At 45.4% G+C, this 18786-nt stretch overlaps 1 protein-coding gene across 3 annotated transcripts in view; it reads left to right on the top strand.

The window, feature by feature from the left end:
* The first annotated feature begins 2553 nt into the window (after positions 1 to 2553).
* Positions 2554 to 18786, top strand: part of PIEZO1 (piezo type mechanosensitive ion channel component 1 (Er blood group)) — a 240675-nt gene continuing 224442 nt past the window's right edge. For all 3 annotated transcript variants that reach the window (XM_075325894.1, XM_075325893.1, XM_075325892.1), the window contains exon 1: positions 2554 to 3427. In XM_075325894.1, coding sequence (XP_075182009.1) covers positions 3364 to 3427 — 64 coding nt within the window. In that variant the 5' untranslated portion in view covers positions 2554 to 3363. The remainder of the gene's footprint in view (positions 3428 to 18786) is intronic.

Below are 18786 nucleotides of genomic sequence, written 5' to 3'. Positions count from 1 at the left end.
TAAGCTCATGTTCAAGTCTGAGACCTGGACACCCACTGTTTGATACCAGTGCCAACCTTTATAGTCTAGGTTCATCGGGTTCGGCTGGACTTTAGAAAAAAGTTCAATTGGGACCCGGACTTGATCTCGGACCCCATATAAGTCAATGGGGACCTAAACTTCTTTGCTGTAAAATAGTTGTTCGAGTCTGAGACCCGGACACCCACTGTTTGGTACGAGCACTAAACTTTACAGTTCAGGTTCACCGGGTTCGGCCGGATTTTAGAAAAAAGTGCAATTGGGACCCAGACTTGACCTCGGACCCCATATAAGTCAATGGGGACTCAAACTTCTAAGCTGTAAAATGGTATTTTTTTAAGTCCATATTCCACTCTGAGACCTGGACACCCACTGTTTGAAATGAGCACCAAACTTTACAGTTCAGGTTCGATGGGTTTGGACAGACTTTAGAAAAAAGGTCAGTTCGGGACCTGGACTTGACCTCAGGCCCCATATAAGTCAATGGGGACCCAAACGTCTTTGCTGTAAAATGGTTGTTCGAGTCTGCAATCCGAACGCCCACTGTTTGGTACAAGCACTAAACTTTACAGTTCGGGTTCACCGGATTCGGCCAAAGTTAATAAAAAGTTCAGTTCAGGACCCGCACTTGACCTAATATCCCATATAAGTCAATGGGGACTCAAACTTCTGTGCTGTAAAATGGTTGTTTTTTTAAGTTCATGTTTGAGTCTGAGAATAGGATGCCCACGGTTCCGTTCGAACATCGAACTTTGCAGTTTGAGTTCACCTGGTTCAGCTGGACTTTAGAAAAAAGTTCAATTGGGACCCACACTTGACCTCGGACCCCATATAAGTCAATGGGGACCCAAACTTCTGTGCTGTAAAATGGTTGTTCGAGTCTGAGATGCGGACATCTAATGTTTGGTACAAGCACTAAACTTTACAGTTCGGGTTCACCTGGTTTGGCCGGACTTAAAAAAAAAAAAAAAAATTCAGTTCGGGACCTGGACTTGACTGCGGACATCGAACCCCATATAAGTCAATGGAGACTCAAACTTCTCTACTGTGAAATGGTAATTTTTTAAGTCCATGTTCGAGTCTGAGACCCGGACACCCACTGTTTGGTACCAGCTCCAGACTTTATAGTTTGGGTTCATCGGGTTCGGCCGGACTTTAGAAAAATATTCAATTGGGACCCACACTTGACCTCGGATCCCATATATGTCAATGGGGACCCAAACTTCTGTGCTGTAAAATGGTTGTTTGAGTCTGCGATCCGGACGCCCACTGTTTGGTACAAGCACTAAATTTTACAGTTTGGGTTCACCGGATTCGGCCAGAGTTAATAAAAAGTTCAGTTCAGGACCCGCACTTGACCTAATATCCCATATAAGTCAATGGGACCTGAACATCTGTGCTGAAAAATTTTTTTTTTTTTTTTTTTTTAAGTCCATGTTTGAGTCTGAGATCCGAACACCCACTGATGGTACAAGCACTAAACTTTACAGTTCGGGTTCACCGGGTTTGGGTGGATTTTAGCAAAAAGTTCAATTGGGACCCAGACTTGCCTCAGACCCCATATAAGTCAATGAGGGACCCAAACTTCTTTGCTGTAAAACGGTTGTTTTTAAGTTCATGTTTGAGTCTGAGAATAGGATGCCCACGGTTCCGTTCGAACATCGAACTTTGCAGTTTGAGTTCACCTGGTTCAGCTGGACTTTAGAAAAAAGTTCAATTGGGACCTACCCTTGACCTCGGACCCCATATATGTCAATGGGGATCAAAACTTCTTTGCTGTAAAATGGTTGTGTGAGTATGTGATCCGGACGCCCACTATTTAGTACAAGCACTAAACTTTACAGTTTGGGTTCACTGGATTCGGCAAGAGTTAAAAACAAAGTTCAGTTCAGGACCCCAACTTGACCTCGGACCCCATTAAGGGTCAATTGGGTCTCAAACTTATGTGCTGTTCCAGTCCGAGACCTGGAGGCCCACTGTTTGGTAACAGCACCAAACTTTATAGTTCAGGTTCACCGGGTTTGGACGGACTTTAAAAAAAAAGTTAGTTCGGGACCCGGACTTGACCTCGGACCCCATAGAAGTCAATAGGGACCCAAACGTCTGTGCTGTAAAATAGTTGTTTTTTTTAAGTCCATATTCCAGTCCGTGACCCGGACACCCAAGCTTCGCTACAAGCACCCAACTTTACAGTTTGGGATCAACGGGTTCGGCCAAACGTAGAAAAAATGTTTTGGGTTTGAAAAGCAAATTAGAAAATTGCAAAAGTTTCAAGTTTTTGATATCTTAAGAGTTAAATCCATTATGGATGGGCCAGATATTGTTATCACAGCTGAACACCCTGCACAGCACCGCTCTGTCCTATTGCAGCAGGCGTGACATACAAATAGAGGGCCACTAGGGGGCGCTGATTGCAAACTTTTTTTGCTGTTTTTTTGGGGCATGAAATGTTTAAAAAAGTGAAAAAAAATAAAATACAAAACTGTGTAACTGAAGCCAAGATCTGCACACAGCCAGTGACGCCAGGGGCAAGGACTGAGGCAGCAGCTGGAAGCTGGGTATGCTGGTGACACTGGCACACACTGCATGGGCACTGCATGCCTGGGCACTGCCGCATGAAGGAGGAAGACTAGCAAAGCAATGAAGACTGCTGGACTTGGGGAGGCAGAGAAAGCTCAGCAGGTGGCACAGAGGCATTACTAATGCCCATTAGTGGGGGTACCCCCTGCGGTGCTTGTGCCAGGCACCCCAGCCTATGTGAAGCACATGCTGGCAGCACTCTGGTAATTCCAAACTGTGTGTGATGACAGCAGAGGGTGGGGAGGGGCAGAGCCTGGGTCCTGACTGTTCCCTGTGAGTTGTGGCTGGCACTGGTGGGGGGATCCTGCTCACAGGAGGAGCAGCAGGGCAGTGCCCCCTGCACCCCTCACCCTGCAGAGCTGGGATGGGTGTTACCAGAGGCTTGATTTGGAAGGAAGTAGGGGAGAGTTTAGGTAGGAAATGCTAAGGGAGGAGACTGGTCCTGTATAAAGCGAGTGAGTAACACAGACCTGGAGAGGGGGAGCCCCCAGCTTCTGAGCAACTTGGGGGAGTGACTAGGACAGGACTCAGAAGTTGCTCAACTGCTTGGAGGATCCTCATCTGATCTGAAGGAAAGGAGGAGGAGTGCTGCTCTGGAGGTGTGCTGCTGCCTCCACTCCATGAGGACAAGTGCCACACAGGCTGCTCTGGCACCAGCACTTGGATGGGGACCTGGTCCTGAGTGACACATGGCCTGGCAGGGGCCCCGAGCCCTCCTGTACTGATCCTCCACCTGGGACTGGACGTACTGCCTGAAGAGTGGACATGGAGCTGCAGGTCCTGTGTGGAGCTTTATTCTGGCTACTACTGCCCCTCTCTCTCCTGGCAGGTAATGACCACCCTCCTGTGCCAATGCCCCCCACTGCTTGTAATGATCCCCCTCCTGTGCCACTGCCCCCACTGCTGGCAATGATCCCTGCCCCCACTGCTCGTAATGATCCCCCTCCTGTGCCACTGCCCCCACTGCTTGTAATGATCCCCCTCCTGTGCCACTGCTGGCAATGATCACCCTCCTGTGCCAATGCCCCCTCTGCTGGCAGTAATCACCCTCCTGTGCCAATGCCCTCCACTGCTGGCAGTGATCACCCTCCTGTGCCAATGCCCTCCACTGCTGGCAGTAATCACCCTCCTGTGCCAATGCCCTCCACTGCTGGCAGTGATCACCCTCCTGTGCCAATGCCCTCCACTGCTGGCAGTAATCACCCTCCTGTGCCAATGCCCTCCACTGCTGGCAGTAATCACCCTCCTGTGCCAATGCCCTCCACTGCTGGCAGTAATCGCCCTCCACTGCTGGCAGTGATCACCCTCCTGTGCCAATGCCCCCCACTGCTGGCAATGATTCCCCCCTCCTGTGCCAATGCCCCCCACTGCTGGCAGTGATCACCCTCCTGTGCCAATGCCCCCTACTGCTGGCAGTGATCACCTTCCTGTACTAATGTCCCCCACTGCTCGTAATGATCCCCCTCCTGTGCCACTGCCCCCACTGCTGGCAATGATCCCTGCCCCCACTGCTCGTAATGATCCCCCTCCTGTGCCACTGCCCCCACTGCTTGTAATGATCCCCCTCCTGTGCCACTGCCCCTACTGCTCGTAATGATCCCCCTCCTGTGCCACTGCTGGCAATGATCACCCTCCTGTGCCAATGCCCCCTCTGCTGGCAGTAATCACCCTCCTGTGCCAATGCCCTCCACTGCTGGCAGTGATCACCCTCCTGTGCCAATGCCCTCCACTGCTGGCAGTAATCACCCTCCTGTGCCAATGCCCTCCACTGCTGGCAGTAATCACCCTCCTGTGCCAATGCCCTCCACTGCTGGCAGTAATCGCCCTCCACTGCTGGCAGTGATCACCCTCCTGTGCCAATGCCCCCCACTGCTGGCAATGATTCCCCCCTCCTGTGCCAATGCCCCCCACTGCTGGCAATGATTCCCCCCTCCTGTGCCAATGCCCCCCACTGCTGGCAGTGATCACCCTCCTGTGCCAATGCCCCCTACTGCTGGCAGTGATCACCTTCCTGTACTAATGTCCCCCACTGCTCGTAATGATCCCCCTCCTGTGCCACTGCCCCCACTGCTGGCAATGATCCCCCCCTCCTGTGCCAATGCCCCCCACTGCTGGCAGTGATCACCCTCCTGTGCCAATGCCTCCTACTGCTGGCAGTGATCACTTTCCTGTGCCAATGCCTCCTACTGCTGGCAGTGATCACCCTCCTGTGCCAATGCCTCCTACTGCTGGCAGTGATCACCCTCCTGTGCCACTGCCCCCCACTGCTGGCAGTGATCACCCTCCTGTGCCAATGCCCCCACTGCTGGCAATGATCACGCTCCTGTGCCACTGCTGGTGATGATCACCCTCCTGTGCCACCTCTGGTTACGATCACCCTCCTATGCCAATGCCCCCACTGCTGGTACTGATCACCCTCTTGTGCCAATGCCCCCACTGCTGGTACTGATCACCCTCTTGTGCCAATGCCCCCACTGCTGGTACTGATCACCCTCTTGTGCCAATGCCCCCACTGCTGGTGCATTAATGCAATAATAGGGTCACTGTGTAATAATCAATGTTACCTTGTTGTTCTCTAGTGTTTATTTGTTTTGACTATTTGCTACATCCAACTTGTTAGTTTCCCCCCAGTAGATCTCCCTTATCCCTATAGGTCTGTACAGGCAGCATTGTCCAGGTCAGCGTCTGCTGGAATTACAACTATATGACCTGTCTAGAAATGGGTGACTTATTATGGTCTGGTTAATTAGCAGCTGGGGTGTGAATACTTTTTATGGCTTTAGTAGGAGATGCTGGGATTTCTAGTTCAACATCAGCTGGAAAAGACAATGCAGATGTTTTACATAACAGAGACTTGTGATTCATAGGCTGAGCTCACACGTCCAATGATCATCTGTTAGAACGGATCCGTTGGCAAAAAAAAGTTATGCAAACACCATTTTATAAAAAAATATTTTTGCAGGATTTTGTTGTGGTGTTTTGTTTTGTTTTTTTTAAACATGAGTCTATGGAAAATGGATCCAGTAACTGATTGCTATTTATTTTCCACGTGGCACTGATCCAGTAAGAAAAAAGCGTATCCTTTCCAAATGCAAGAAAAACGGACGGCTAATTAGCAATCAGTTAATGGATCTGTTTTTACCATAAACTTAAAGGTTAAAAGCAAAAAAAACGTATCCTGCAGAAATCAATTTTTCCAAAGTGACCAAGAAAGTTGAGTTTGCAAAACTTTTTTTTTTTTTTTTTTTTTTTTTGCCAGCGGATCCGTTCCAACACAATTACTGGACATGTGAACTTAGCCTAACATATAGGCTTTCAAAGAACATGCAGGGGGTTAAATTTCACAGCGTTGGAAAACTTAAAAGCAAATTTTATTGATTTTTTTTTTTTTTTTTTGCATAAATTGACCATATTTTGGTGAGACTAACAAAGTTATACCTCTATTGGATGGTTCAGTGTTTTTTTTTTTTCGTGGTTTTTTTTTTTTTTTTTTTTTTTTTCCCATGGCCCAAATGAGAAATCAGAGAACAAACTAGTCTAGTCTTTAGATAAGGCACATCTATTCTAATTGATTGGTGCGTTTAAAAAAAAAAATTAGGATTTCTATTCCGTATAATAAGTGTGTATGTGTAAAATATATGTATGTGTGGGGTGGTTTTTTTTGTTTTTTTTTATTTATTTATTTTTTTCTCCATCACAGACCCAGTAGCTTATATTGCCATTTTTAATCTACCCTCTGATCAAAATTCAACATGCCTCAGCAATTTTCCACGGACCTCTCGTGTCAATCGTGTCAAAGGTCCCATAGACTATCACAGGTGGACATTATCTTTGAAAACCACAGATAGAACTCGTATGCAAAAATTAGACTTGGGAGTGAGCCCTTAACATAAGAAATGCTTCTATATTTTATTACTTATGGATGATAATACAGAGGGGGAAAAAAGATGCACTTTTTTTATATTTTTTTTTATTAATTATCTTTTATTCATATTTTAATATTTTTATTTTTGATATTTTATTAATTCATTTTTTTTCCATAATTTTATTTATATATAAATATAATTTTTTTTTTTTATTATTTCTTGGCCTTACTGGGAACTGATATATATTTAAAACATTTTTATTTTTTTTTGGGCAATTCATACATTTACACCTGCAGCTGTCAGAGCATGCTGGGAGTTGTAGTTTTTACACTTGTTGGTGGGTTTGCTAAGGCTAAGTTCACACTTCAGTTGTTTTCAATCCGTCAGGTCCGTCAGCAACGGATCAGTTGTTTTTTAGATGTCAACTGATGCAACTGATGTGTTTTTCACAGGATTCCTTTCACAGGAATCCTGTGAAAAAACGGATCAGTTGCGTCCGTTACATTCGCTGTGCGTCCGTTTTTTGACGGATCAGTCATGATCCGTCTGTGTTTGGGACCGCCCAGTGGGCGTGCCAAGCATGCTGGGCATGCTCAGTAGAGCATGACGGAATCCTGCGCTGGATTCCGTTGTAAGACGGATTACGACGGAATCCAGCACCATAGACATGCATTACAAGCTTGACGGATGGCGACGGATTCCTGCGCGGCGCGTTAATTTTGACGGCCCGAAAAAGGCTCCTTTCACACATCAGTTTTTTGGCATTAGGCACGATCTGGCGAAAAAACTGATGCGGCGGAAAAACAGCTCAGTTGCATCAGTCTTTCCCATCAGTTCCTTCAGTTTTTGGACGGATCCGTTGTGATACTGAGCACTCAGTTAAAAAAAAAAACAAAAAAAAAACGGATCCGGCGGCCGTATGTGGTGGTTTTGGTTTTTTCCGTGCATTACGCTGGATCCAGCATCCATAGGCTTCCTTTCTAAAACGCGCCAAATCCGTCGCGATAGTTTTTCGCCGGAGACAAAAAAAAAGTTCCCTTTCAGCGTTCCATCCGAACGCCGGACAAGCAAGTTTTGCCGGATCCAGCGAAATCCGGATGGAACGCAAGGCACTCCGGCGCTAATAGAAGTCTATGGGGGGGAAAAAAAAAAACGGATGCGGTGGAAACAGACGCCGCATCCGTTTTTTCAGGTTTTTGCCGGATTGTGCCTGATGGCCAAAAACTGATGGTTTCTAGAAACCTGGTCTGGATATTGAAATTACAGAAAAGTGCTCTTGTGATTTTGCACCATAGTCTAGAAGTGCGTTCCTAGAAAGCACACCAGTAAGTTTTGGCACGTGTCATTAAGATTTTCCCATTGGGAGAATGAATCACATGAGAGGATGCATGTCCGCTGTGGATGAGCGGGATCACCAGTGCACAGGCAGTGTCGGTGTACATGCTTGCAGTGTCGGTGTGTCGTCCCTCTGTGTCTGCTGTGTAGGACCGCACGCTCACAGCTCAGGAATAGCCCAGCTGATGCATCACTCTGCAGGCAAAGGCTTGAATTCAACCAGTAATCCATAAAATAACAATAATTGGCCCGGGGGGGGGGGGTAATTCAGCTGCTGGCGAAACCCACTTCATTACCATGAGGATCACCTGAGAGGTTGACTTCATCATTGTCTCACACCTCCAGTTTAACCCTTTAACATCCTTGGGAAGTCACACGCGGGGACACATTTGTTGCATAAAAAAAAATGTCCTATTCGTCTAAAAGGGATCAACAAAATTTTTGGTCTCTACAGAAACAAAAAAAAAAACCCCCAAATGAACAAACTGATTTTCAAGAAAGAAAACTCATGCGAGCGACTTGACCTAAGATTGAGTTCACACTTGGCGTAATTGGTGTTTAATTCTCCACGCATAAAATACATGGCTTTCTACCAAACCAGCAAAGGAAGGGATGATTATTTTATTATATAATTTTAATTTTTTTTTTTTTTTTTTTTAACTATAATTATCCAGGGTTTGACTTCGGCCATGTGCACACTTTGCAGTTTTTGTTTTTTTTTTTCTGCGTTTTGGCTGCGTTTACAGCTGCACTGTGTCATTGACAAAATGCATGTGTTCTGCTTCCCCAGCAAAGTCTATGAGAATCATGCAATATCCGTGCGCACGATGCTTTTCGAAACGCAGCGTTTTTGATTGTCAAAAATTTGACAAAATCTCTGCGTTTAGAAAAGCAGCATGTCACTTCTTTTGTCCCTTTTTTGGCAGCGTTCTACACCCATTGAAATCAATGAGTTGTAGGAAAACGCTACCAAAATGTTAAGCAGTACGTTTGCACTGTATTTTTGTTGCGATCCGCACATTTTATTTATTTTTTTTTACATAATATACGCAGGTCTTTCGGTCTGTGTCTCTCTGTGTCTGTCTGTCCATGTCAGTCTATCCCTCTCCCCCTCCCTCTCTCATACTCTCCGATCCCCGGTGAGGCGCTGCACGGCTGTCACACTGTGGCGGCTTCTCCTCTTTTGAAAATGCCGGCCACTCATTAATCCATCTCGTATTCCCTGCTCCCCCGCCCACCGGCGCCTATGATTGGTTGCAGTCAGACACGCCCCACGCTGAGTGACAGCTGTCTCACTGCAACCAATCACAGCAGCCAGTGAGTGTGTCTATATCGAGCAGTAAAAAAAAAAAATAATTAAAAAAAAAAAACGTGCGGTCCCCACCCAATTTGGATACCTGCCAGGGTAAAGCCACATGGCTGAAGGCAGGTATTCTCAGGATGGGAAGCTCCACGTTATGGGGAACCCCCCTTCCCCAGCCTAACAATATCAGCCAGCAGCCACCCGGAATTGCCGCATCCATTAGATGCGACAGTCCCGGGACTCTACCAGACTCATCCCGAATTGCCCTGGTGTGGTGGCAAACTGGGTAATAAGGAGTTAATGGCAGCAGCCCATAGCTGCCACTAAGTCCTAGGTTAATCATGGCAGGCGTCTCCCCAAGATACCTTCCATGATTAACCTGTAAGTTTAATTTAATTTAATCGTATGAACGTATATCTTACCATCATATAAAAATAAACACCAGGCAATAGACAGTGATTGAAAAATATCAACAGGATAAAAATCAAATTTGAATATCAAGATTTTCTATATATGCAATAGCGTTATCATTTACAATATAGAAATCCTTCTTGTCACCATGGTAGGATCTCAGGGGGCTCCTCAGCAATGTGCTGGATAGTTTGATGATCTGCTCCACAGTCACAGGTGGGAGAGTGATATTTTCCCCACTTATACATAAAATCTGCACAGACGCCAAAGTTTGTTCTGATACGATTTAGAGTAACCCATGTTTTCCTTGGTAGATTGAAGCCTGGTGGAGGGTTTTGTAAATTAGGGAACATTTGGGGATCACCTTCTACTACATTGACCCAAAGTTCTCGCCATTTCTCCTCTAAATTGAATTTGTTCATGCAAGGTGATTGCAGTTCGGATGGGTGGGTGTCTTGATTTCAATCGTTGTATTGTAACATCTCTGATATTTTGGTGTATTGGAAGTTTTTCATTATTCACTACTTTAGTGTACTCTTTAAGTAGGAGCTTTTGTCTTCTTAAATTTGCGGGTGCGATATGACCCAGCACAGGTAACCAGTGACCAGGTGTAGGTCTAATAGCACCAGATATTATACGCAAAGAGTTGTTCAGCTGAGTGTCAATTAAGTTTACATGACAGCTATTTAACCATGCTGGAGCCCAGTATTCTGCAGCAGAGTACACCAGGGCAAGAGTAGATGTTCTCAAAACAGATGTTGCCGAGCCCCATGAGGATCCACAAAGTTTCTGAATAATATTATTACGTGCTTTCAGTTTCTGTGCCAATTTATCCAGATGGGATTTAAAAGTTAGACTTCTATCAAGGGTTACACCTAAATACTTAGGATTGAAATTGTGTTTAACAGATTGGCCTTTAACCTGTAAGTTAAAGAAAATAAACACACACATCCAAAAAATCCTTTATTTGTAATGAAAGACAAAAAAATCACCCTCTTTCACCACTTTTTATTAACCCTTCAAAAACACCTCCAGGTCCGACGTAATCCACGCAAGGTCCCACGACGCTTCCAGCTCTGCTACATCGGAAACTGACAGGAGCAGCAGTAGAACACCGCCGCTCCTGTGAGCTCCATGCACCAACTGAAGTGAGTTGCACAATCAGCTGTGCTGTCACTGAGGTTACTCGCAGCCACCGCTCTCAGGTGGAGGACTGCAGCTGTGGCCGAGAGTAATCTGAGTGAAAGCACAGCTGACCGCGCGGCTCACTGCAGTCACTAAGGGGATTTGCGATCACAGGTGAGTCCTTCACGTGTGACCGCAAATCAAGCCACGGCACACGCACAGAGCCGCGCGACCACAATGAAGTCGAGTGAAGTTCATCCAAGCTCATTCTGATCGCGCGGCTCTCTCGCAGCCAGCCATGCTCTTTTTGACAGTGCGGTCCCACTTGGCTCTGCTGCAAGTCTATGGGGATGCTGCAGAGCCGAGTGAGACCGCACTGTCAAAAAATGTGTGTTTCCCACTCTGTCTAAAGCAGAGCAAGCATCCAGGATGCATGAATTCTCCAGGACTGTGCGCACGTTGTGCTCTGCCTAATGCGTTTCAGAACGCAGCTTTTTCGGCTGCGTTCTGAGACGCACATGCAGTTACTTACACGCTGTGGAATAGAACGCAACGTGTGCACATAGCCTTAATCTGCACAGAAATTGGATTTGCTTTGACTTCAGATGTCCTATCATGGACTGGCCATGACGTTTGGGTCTGAAGAGCTGCAGTCCAGCCTCTGCATTGTGCTTGGTCCGATTTGCACGGATGTCTGAATCAGCCATTACTCAGATTATTATTTTCTAGGCCAAACAATTCCGGGAGACGGGGGAAACCCTTTTAGGCGAATTTCTGAAACTGAGTACCACATTTTTCATTTTATAAGATGCACCCCAAATTTGGAGAGGGGGGGTGAAGGTTGGAAAAAAAGGGTCTGTCTTAAACTCTTGTGGCCTCTTACCAAAGGTGGGGGCAGCGGTGGTGGAGTGGGGTCACAGGAGGTAGGGGCGGTGTGGCGGGTGCAATACTGGCTGCGGGCGGTGTGCTGGCTGTGTAGAGTAGGGCAGCGGTGTCCCAGATACTCTGTCGGTGGTGCGGGCTTTACAGCAATGGCACCCGGAGTCAGCGCATCCGCAGATTGAGCCTGAGATCTCATCTGCGCACACGCCACCTGCGGGCACCATTTTGCTTAAATCCACTGCTGAGACATCAATGGGCTGGAGGCGGCGCGTTCGCAGATGAGATCTTGAGCAGAGAGCTCCATCTGCGCATGCGCCAACTCAGAGTGCCATTATTTGAAGACGGCACTGCCGACAAAGCATCTGGGACATAGATAGATATATCTATCTCTATTTGTGGTTGTCTTTATGGATGTGTAATGTGAAATGCACCATGATGGAGTTGTGATTGTCCTTGCAGCCCTTGTTATTGTTCGGATTCCTATAGAGGCCTCTCGGTGCCATTGTTTGACCATGTGTAGCTATGCGGCACAGGCTGCTTTTGTTAATGCACCTGCAAAAAGCCTGTCGTGTCGCCAGATGATTGTACCATAAAATGTTCCTGTGCACGGATGACTGCTGCTTCATCACTGCAAATCCAGAGCGCATTCATGGTGGATCAGCTGGAATCTGAGAAGAATAGGGCCATGAAGCTGGGACGACTTCACTGTGAAATATCACCCGTGATCTGAGATTTGGCTCACTATAGAATTCCCAAGGTATCATGTAGATGTCTGGGGGTTTTTACGAATAGGACACCTTCTGGTCTGTGGGACTGGTGACATTTTTTTTTTTTTTTTTTTGGGGGTGGGCGTCACACCGACCAAACCGATGGAAAATTTGATCTAGCACACTGATGGAAATCGTGCGTGGGGGGTGGGGACAACTTTCTAACCAGTGTTTCATCTGATCAATCATGATTAGAGATGAGCAGATTGATTCGCAGGACTGTGGTCCAAGAGTCCTGGTCGGCCGGTGTGGTCCAAGAGTCCTGGTCGGCCGGTGTGGTCCAAGAGTCCTGGTCGGCCGGTGTGGTCCAAGAGTCCTGGTCGGCCGGTGTGGTCCAAGAGTCCTGGTCGGCCGGTGTGGTCCAAGAGTCCTGGTCGGCCGGTGTGGTCCAAGAGTCCTGGTCGGCCGGTGTGGTCCAAGAGTCCTGGTCGGCCGCTAAATGGGAGGCCTGCCATTCTCTTAGCTTCCACGACTTTTGATTTTGCCAGAGCTGGTGCGATGTGACGGATGGATGATGTTGCGCTTGCCCTGGCTAACCAAAATCTGTGCTAGGGTCTGCGGGTGGTAAGAGATTTGGGGACCTCCCGTCTAGCTGCCATGGATCACTGGACCTTTGATGCATAGATGTCGTTGCGTCAGCCCTGGCTAATCAAAAGCTGTGCCAGGGACCTCCTGAGGTAAGAGATTTGAGGACCTCCCGTCTAGCTGCCATAGGTCACTGGACCTGTGACATATGGATGTTGTTGCGTCAGCTCTGGCTAACCAAAAGCTGTGCCAGGGACCCCAGGAGGTAAGAGATTTGTGGACCTCCCTTCTAGCTGGACTGGAATCCCATGAATCCATCTACTCCTCTCTAATCCTGATCCATAGAAAATGTCTTGAACATTACCAATGTGCACATAAGGTTTTCTGGAGTGGAAACTCTCTAAATCCTCCTACAATACTCCTTTAAAAACTTCAGTTTCTTCTCAAAAAAGACCCTGAGCATATATAGAGACTAGAGTGCTGCTTTAAGTGGTCCCTTTCCCTGTATTCTACTCGCATGGCGCTATTTTCTGCACCACTCTGGTCTTGCGGTCATCTTTTTTGACTGTCCAGAAGACCAACTCTCAAGGCAAGTCTATGAAAGCCAGTAGGCGGCTCCCATAGACTTTTATTGAGTTGCGAATAGTGATCTGTTTGGATTATGCTATCCAAATATTGAGTACTACTCCTGTATTAATAACGAACCTAATGCAAGTCAATGGAGAATCCAAGCATTTTTCTTGAAGATTTCCCAGAAAATTGCTTTGGTTCCCTCTTGACTTGCATTAGGTTCATTAGGTTCATTATTCGTGACGAATACTAGAATAGTACTAGATATTCAGATGGCATAATCCGAACCCGACTATTTCCCTATACGCCTATGTCTAGTTGTGAGCTCCGACTCGATGTAACACCGGAGCCGCCGGCAGGTCACAAATTGTCGGAGACCGACCGGAGGGCACGCTGGAAGCCAATGAAGGCTGGGGCCGGTGAGGATAATGCAGGGGACGTGCCTTTAAGGCACCACATTTGGCACAGGCGTTTCATGCAAAACGCGGCAGGTTAAAAAAAAAAAAAAATATATATATATATATATTTTTTTTAAATATAATATATATATATATATATATGTTTATATTTAAAAAAAATATATTTTTTTAATTTAAATATATTTATTGTGTATATATATCTATCAATTTTTTTAAATATATATATTGTATATAATGTATGTATAATTTTTTTTTTTTTTTTATTCCTGCCTTGTATATTATATTATATTATATTATATTATATTATATTATATTTTTACTTTCTTTGCAGACTAATACACCAACAAGTAGGGAACACCTGCAAATCTGTTTGCATTGACATTCGTCATCCATGTTCAGCCTTCCAGCAGACTTGTAATTTCCATTGACATTTTAGGTACAGTCATGCCCTGCGGTAATGATCTACACGCGGCTTTTGTCATGGATTTGCCATGGAAACGTTTATTTGTGATTGCTATTTTTTTTTTTTTTTTTTTTTTGCTTGTCCAGCTCCACTGCCATTGTGCTTCAATATATTCTAATGTTGAAGGAACCATTATTACAGGGAATAACTCTTGCTGATCTTAAAAATGAAGGGCATTGCTGTCCCTTCTGAAACAAGTGTTAAAAAAATCATTACTGCAGCCTCTTCATTTTCAGGATCATTGGTATCCCAGAAGGTGTATGTGCAGTAGAGGTCAAAATGCTGATCTGTGTAACCCCACCCCCAGCCCTGATTGGGAGCTGGCTTACAATGTACACAGGAAACTGCCAATCAGTGAAGTGGGTGGGGTTACACAGATTAGCTGCACTTCCTAGCACATGATGAGTAGTCCTGCACTGATTATCTCCTGCTGATAAAACACTGTATTGAAACTACAACAGCAGTTGAGCAAGTGACACATCCTGAGGATCAGGATCTCTGCCCCTATATCATTCTGTTCTCAAATTAAATAGCAGAAACTTGCCGACCTATTTCTTTTTAACAGACCCATATCACCTCAATTTTTCACCCCCAGGGTCTAGTAACTATAACATCTCCTAAACCTTAAACAGACTGTAACCTTTTCTATATAGAAGTAGTGATTCTTTCATCTCCCGCCTTCACTTTACTAATTTGTTCTTTTACTACTGCTTTGACGTGAAACTTTCCAAGAAGTAAAAAAAAAACCCAAAAAACTGAACTTTCAATTAGTGACGTAATTATTCTCTCCAATCAAACCACAAAATGATTGTACTGTGCCCCAGTGATCACGCTGCACCAGACGAGGGGGGGGGCTGCCTCCAAAGTGGCCATGTATATTAGTTAACGAGGCCCCTGAAATATATGCAGGGTGTATACGCTCCTGGGCGTTTTCATTTCTCATGCCAATTTTGGCACTAAAGAAAATAAATGGTGACAAATTGTTTTCTTGCATATCTCAAGCAAGCACTTGGGCATAAAGCCATACCAAAAAAAATTATATAATATATATATATATTACACACACACTATATACTGTGTGTATATTATACTGCATGTATATATTATACACACAGTATATAGTGTGTGTGTGTGTGTATAATATATACAGTTAGGTCCAGAAATATTTGGACAGTGACACAATTTTGGCGAGTTGGGCTCTGCATGCCACCACATTGGATTTGAAATGAAACCTCTACAACAGAATTCAAGTGCAGATTGTAACGTTTAATTTGAAGGTTTGAACAAAAATATCTGATAGAAATTGTAGGAATTGTCACATTTCTTTACAAACACTCCACATTTTAGGAGGTCAAAAGTAATTGGACAAATAAACCAAACCCAAACAAAATATTTTTATTTTCAATATTTTGTTGCGAATCCTTTGGAGGCAATCACTGCCTTAAGTCTGGAACACATGGACATCACCAAACGCTGGGTTTCCTCCTTCTTAATGCTTTGCCAGGCCTTTACAGCCGCAGCCTTCAGGTCTTGCTTGTTTGTGGGTCTTTCCGTCTTAAGTCTGGATTTGAGCAAGTGAAATGCATGCTCAATTGGGTTAAGATCTGGTGATTGACTTGGCCATTGCAGAATGTTCCACTTTTTTGCACTCATGAACTCCTGGGTAGCTTTGGCTGTATGCTTGGGGTCATTGTCCATCTGTACTATGAAGTGCCGTCCGATCAACTTTGCGGCATTTGGCTGAATCTGGGCTGAAAGTATATCCCGGTACACTTCAGAATTCATCCGGCTACTCTTGTCTGCTGTTATGTCATCAATAAACACAAGTGACCCAGTGCCATTGAAAGCCATGCATGCCCATGCCATCACGTTGCCTCCACCATGTTTTACAGAGGATGTGGTGTGCCTTGGATCATGTGCCGTTCCCTTTCTTCTCCAAACTTTTTTCTTCCCATCATTCTGGTACAGGTTGATCTTGGTCTCACCTGTCCATAGAATACTTTTCCAGAACTGAGCTGGCTTCATGAGGTGTTTTTCAGCAAATGTAACTCTGGCCTGTCTATTTTTGGAATTGATGAATGGTTTGCATCTAGATGTGAACCCTTTGTATTTACTTTCATGGAGTCTTCTCTTTACTGTTGACTTAGAGACAGATACACCTACTTCACTGAGAGTGTTCTGGACTTCAGTTGATGTTGTGAACGGGTTCTTCTTCACCAAAGAAAGTATGCGGCGATCATCCACCACTGTTGTCATCCGTGGACGCCCAGGCCTTTTTGAGTTCCCAAGCTCACCAGTCAATTCCTTTTTTCTCAGAATGTACCCGACTGTTGATTTTGCTACTCCAAGCATGTCTGCTATCTCTCTGATGGATTTTTTCTTTTTTTTTTAGCCTCAGGATGTTCTGCTTCACCTCAATTGAGAGTTCCTTAGACCGCACGTTGTCTGGTCACAGCAACAACTTCCAAATGCAAAACCACACACCTGTAATCAACCCCAGACCTTTTAACTACTTAATTGATTACAGGTTAATGAGGGAGACGCCTTCAGAGTTAATTGCAGCCCTTAGAGTCCCTTGTCCAATTACTTTTGGTCCCTTGAAAAAGAGGAGGCTATGCATTACAGAGCTATGATTCCTAAACCCTTTCTCCGATTTGGATGTGAAAACTCTCATATTGCAGCTGGGGGTGTGCACTTTCAGCCCATATTATATATATAATTGTATTTCTGAACATGTTTTTGTAAACAGCTAAAATAACAAAACTTGTGTCACTGTCCAAATATTTCTGGACCTAACTGTATATATATTTTATTTTTATATTAGGGTTCCTTTTGTGGGATGCGGGTGTTTATGGGGTGCTTGCCCGTTTCTTCCAATCAGTAGCTCCTGAGCATGCATGCTTATTTCAATGGAGAGAGAGAGAGGCTTATTAGCTTCTCTTTCGAATAATGGATGGGGCATGGAGAAATCCAACATGCCCAATCCTCCTAATCCCACTCTATTTGCCGCTGGGAAGAAATTGGGATCCCATTTTAAACCATAGCCAAGTGTATGTATAACTGCTCTTTTATGAAGTTTTATAAGACGGGGGACACTGATGGCTAAAACAGAAGGACAGAGCTCTTCACTCACCAACAGGCAACCCTGTTTTCCCGAAATTAAGACCTAACCCCCCCCCCCCCCCTGAATAATCGAAGCCCTAACAGGAATTTAAAAAAAAAAAAAAAAATCCACTCTCACCAGACCCCCCGATGGGCTCTCCCACAGAGATCTGTGTTGCTGTCGGGTGCCTATTAGATTTGAGCGGATCGGCCATAATCCGGGTTCGACGGATCCGGATCGGGTTGGCGCCGAAGTCCGGATCCGATCCGGAATCCGCGGCCATGTAAATCAATGGAGAGGGGGAGGGAGAGAGGGAGAACCCCGAATCCCGGGTACTGGTCGGACTCAGATCGGGCACTCAAACCGTGCGGATCCGGGTCCGCTCAACCCTAGTGCCTATCCATTTTGCTCACACACACATTGGGTCACTATATCACTCCAGTCTCAACTCTGCACGGGAGATACTGCTTCTGGCCAGCAGGGGGAGCGATCCTGTGGAACGCAGGGGGATCCGACAGCGACGCAGATCTGTATGTGAGAGCCCATTCACTGGCCTACTCTACATGTCCAAAGTCTGGTAAGTGCGATTCTCCTGGTGGGTGTCTACCTTCATTTGGAGGTACATTTTTGCAGTACATAGGGAATAGTTGTGTTTCCCTGAAAATAACACCCGCCCCGAAAAAAGGCCCTAGCAAAAAAAAATATAAGACCCTGTCTTATTTTCAAGGAAACATGGTATGCGTTCATAGTGAATACACCCCATACTAGGAGAAAATAACTTTGTTTCTTCTGGATCCCGCACGCCCTGAGCTGCGATGATTCGCTTTGTGGTTTTTTTGCATGTTGTTTGTTTTATTAATTCACCTTTTGTGCTTTTATAATGATCTCCTCTTATCCCTGAGTAAACATTTGTGCGGTTTCCAGGCAAAGAACATGGCGTTTCCAAAATCGCTGCACACAGTCCTGCAGGGCACAGTGACTCCCATAGATTTCATCGATATCACAGGAGAATGTTTTCCATATAGGGAGCCTACAGATAAATATTGGGGGAAGCGCTTAGGTAGGAATTCCCAAATATTTTTTTTTTTGTTTGTTTTTTGTGATCAGAATTGCTCCTTGGCGTGTGAGCGATCTTATAGTAGGGCAAGGGGGGGAAGAAATGGCTTTTTAAAACTGCACCCTGTATTCCACCGACGATCAGCACAAGTATATCAGAAAATGTAATTTAAATAATCCAACAATAAGGGAACCATTTCAATAATTTAAGCCAGTCACAGCCATTGCATAGACAGAGAAGGGGTCTGGCTTGGCCATTGATATGTCAGGCAGCCACCTTCACAGGGGAGGAGGACATATCGATGGTGTAACTGTAGCACCCACGGGGCAAGGGGTTGAATACTCGTCACCGGGCTGGTGATG

This window comes from Anomaloglossus baeobatrachus, chromosome 10 (assembly GCF_048569485.1).
Source record: "Anomaloglossus baeobatrachus isolate aAnoBae1 chromosome 10, aAnoBae1.hap1, whole genome shotgun sequence".
NCBI lineage: Eukaryota > Metazoa > Chordata > Amphibia > Anura > Aromobatidae > Anomaloglossus > Anomaloglossus baeobatrachus.
Note: the sequence above shows the minus strand (reverse complement) of the source record. Positions and strands in the feature narration are given on the sequence as shown.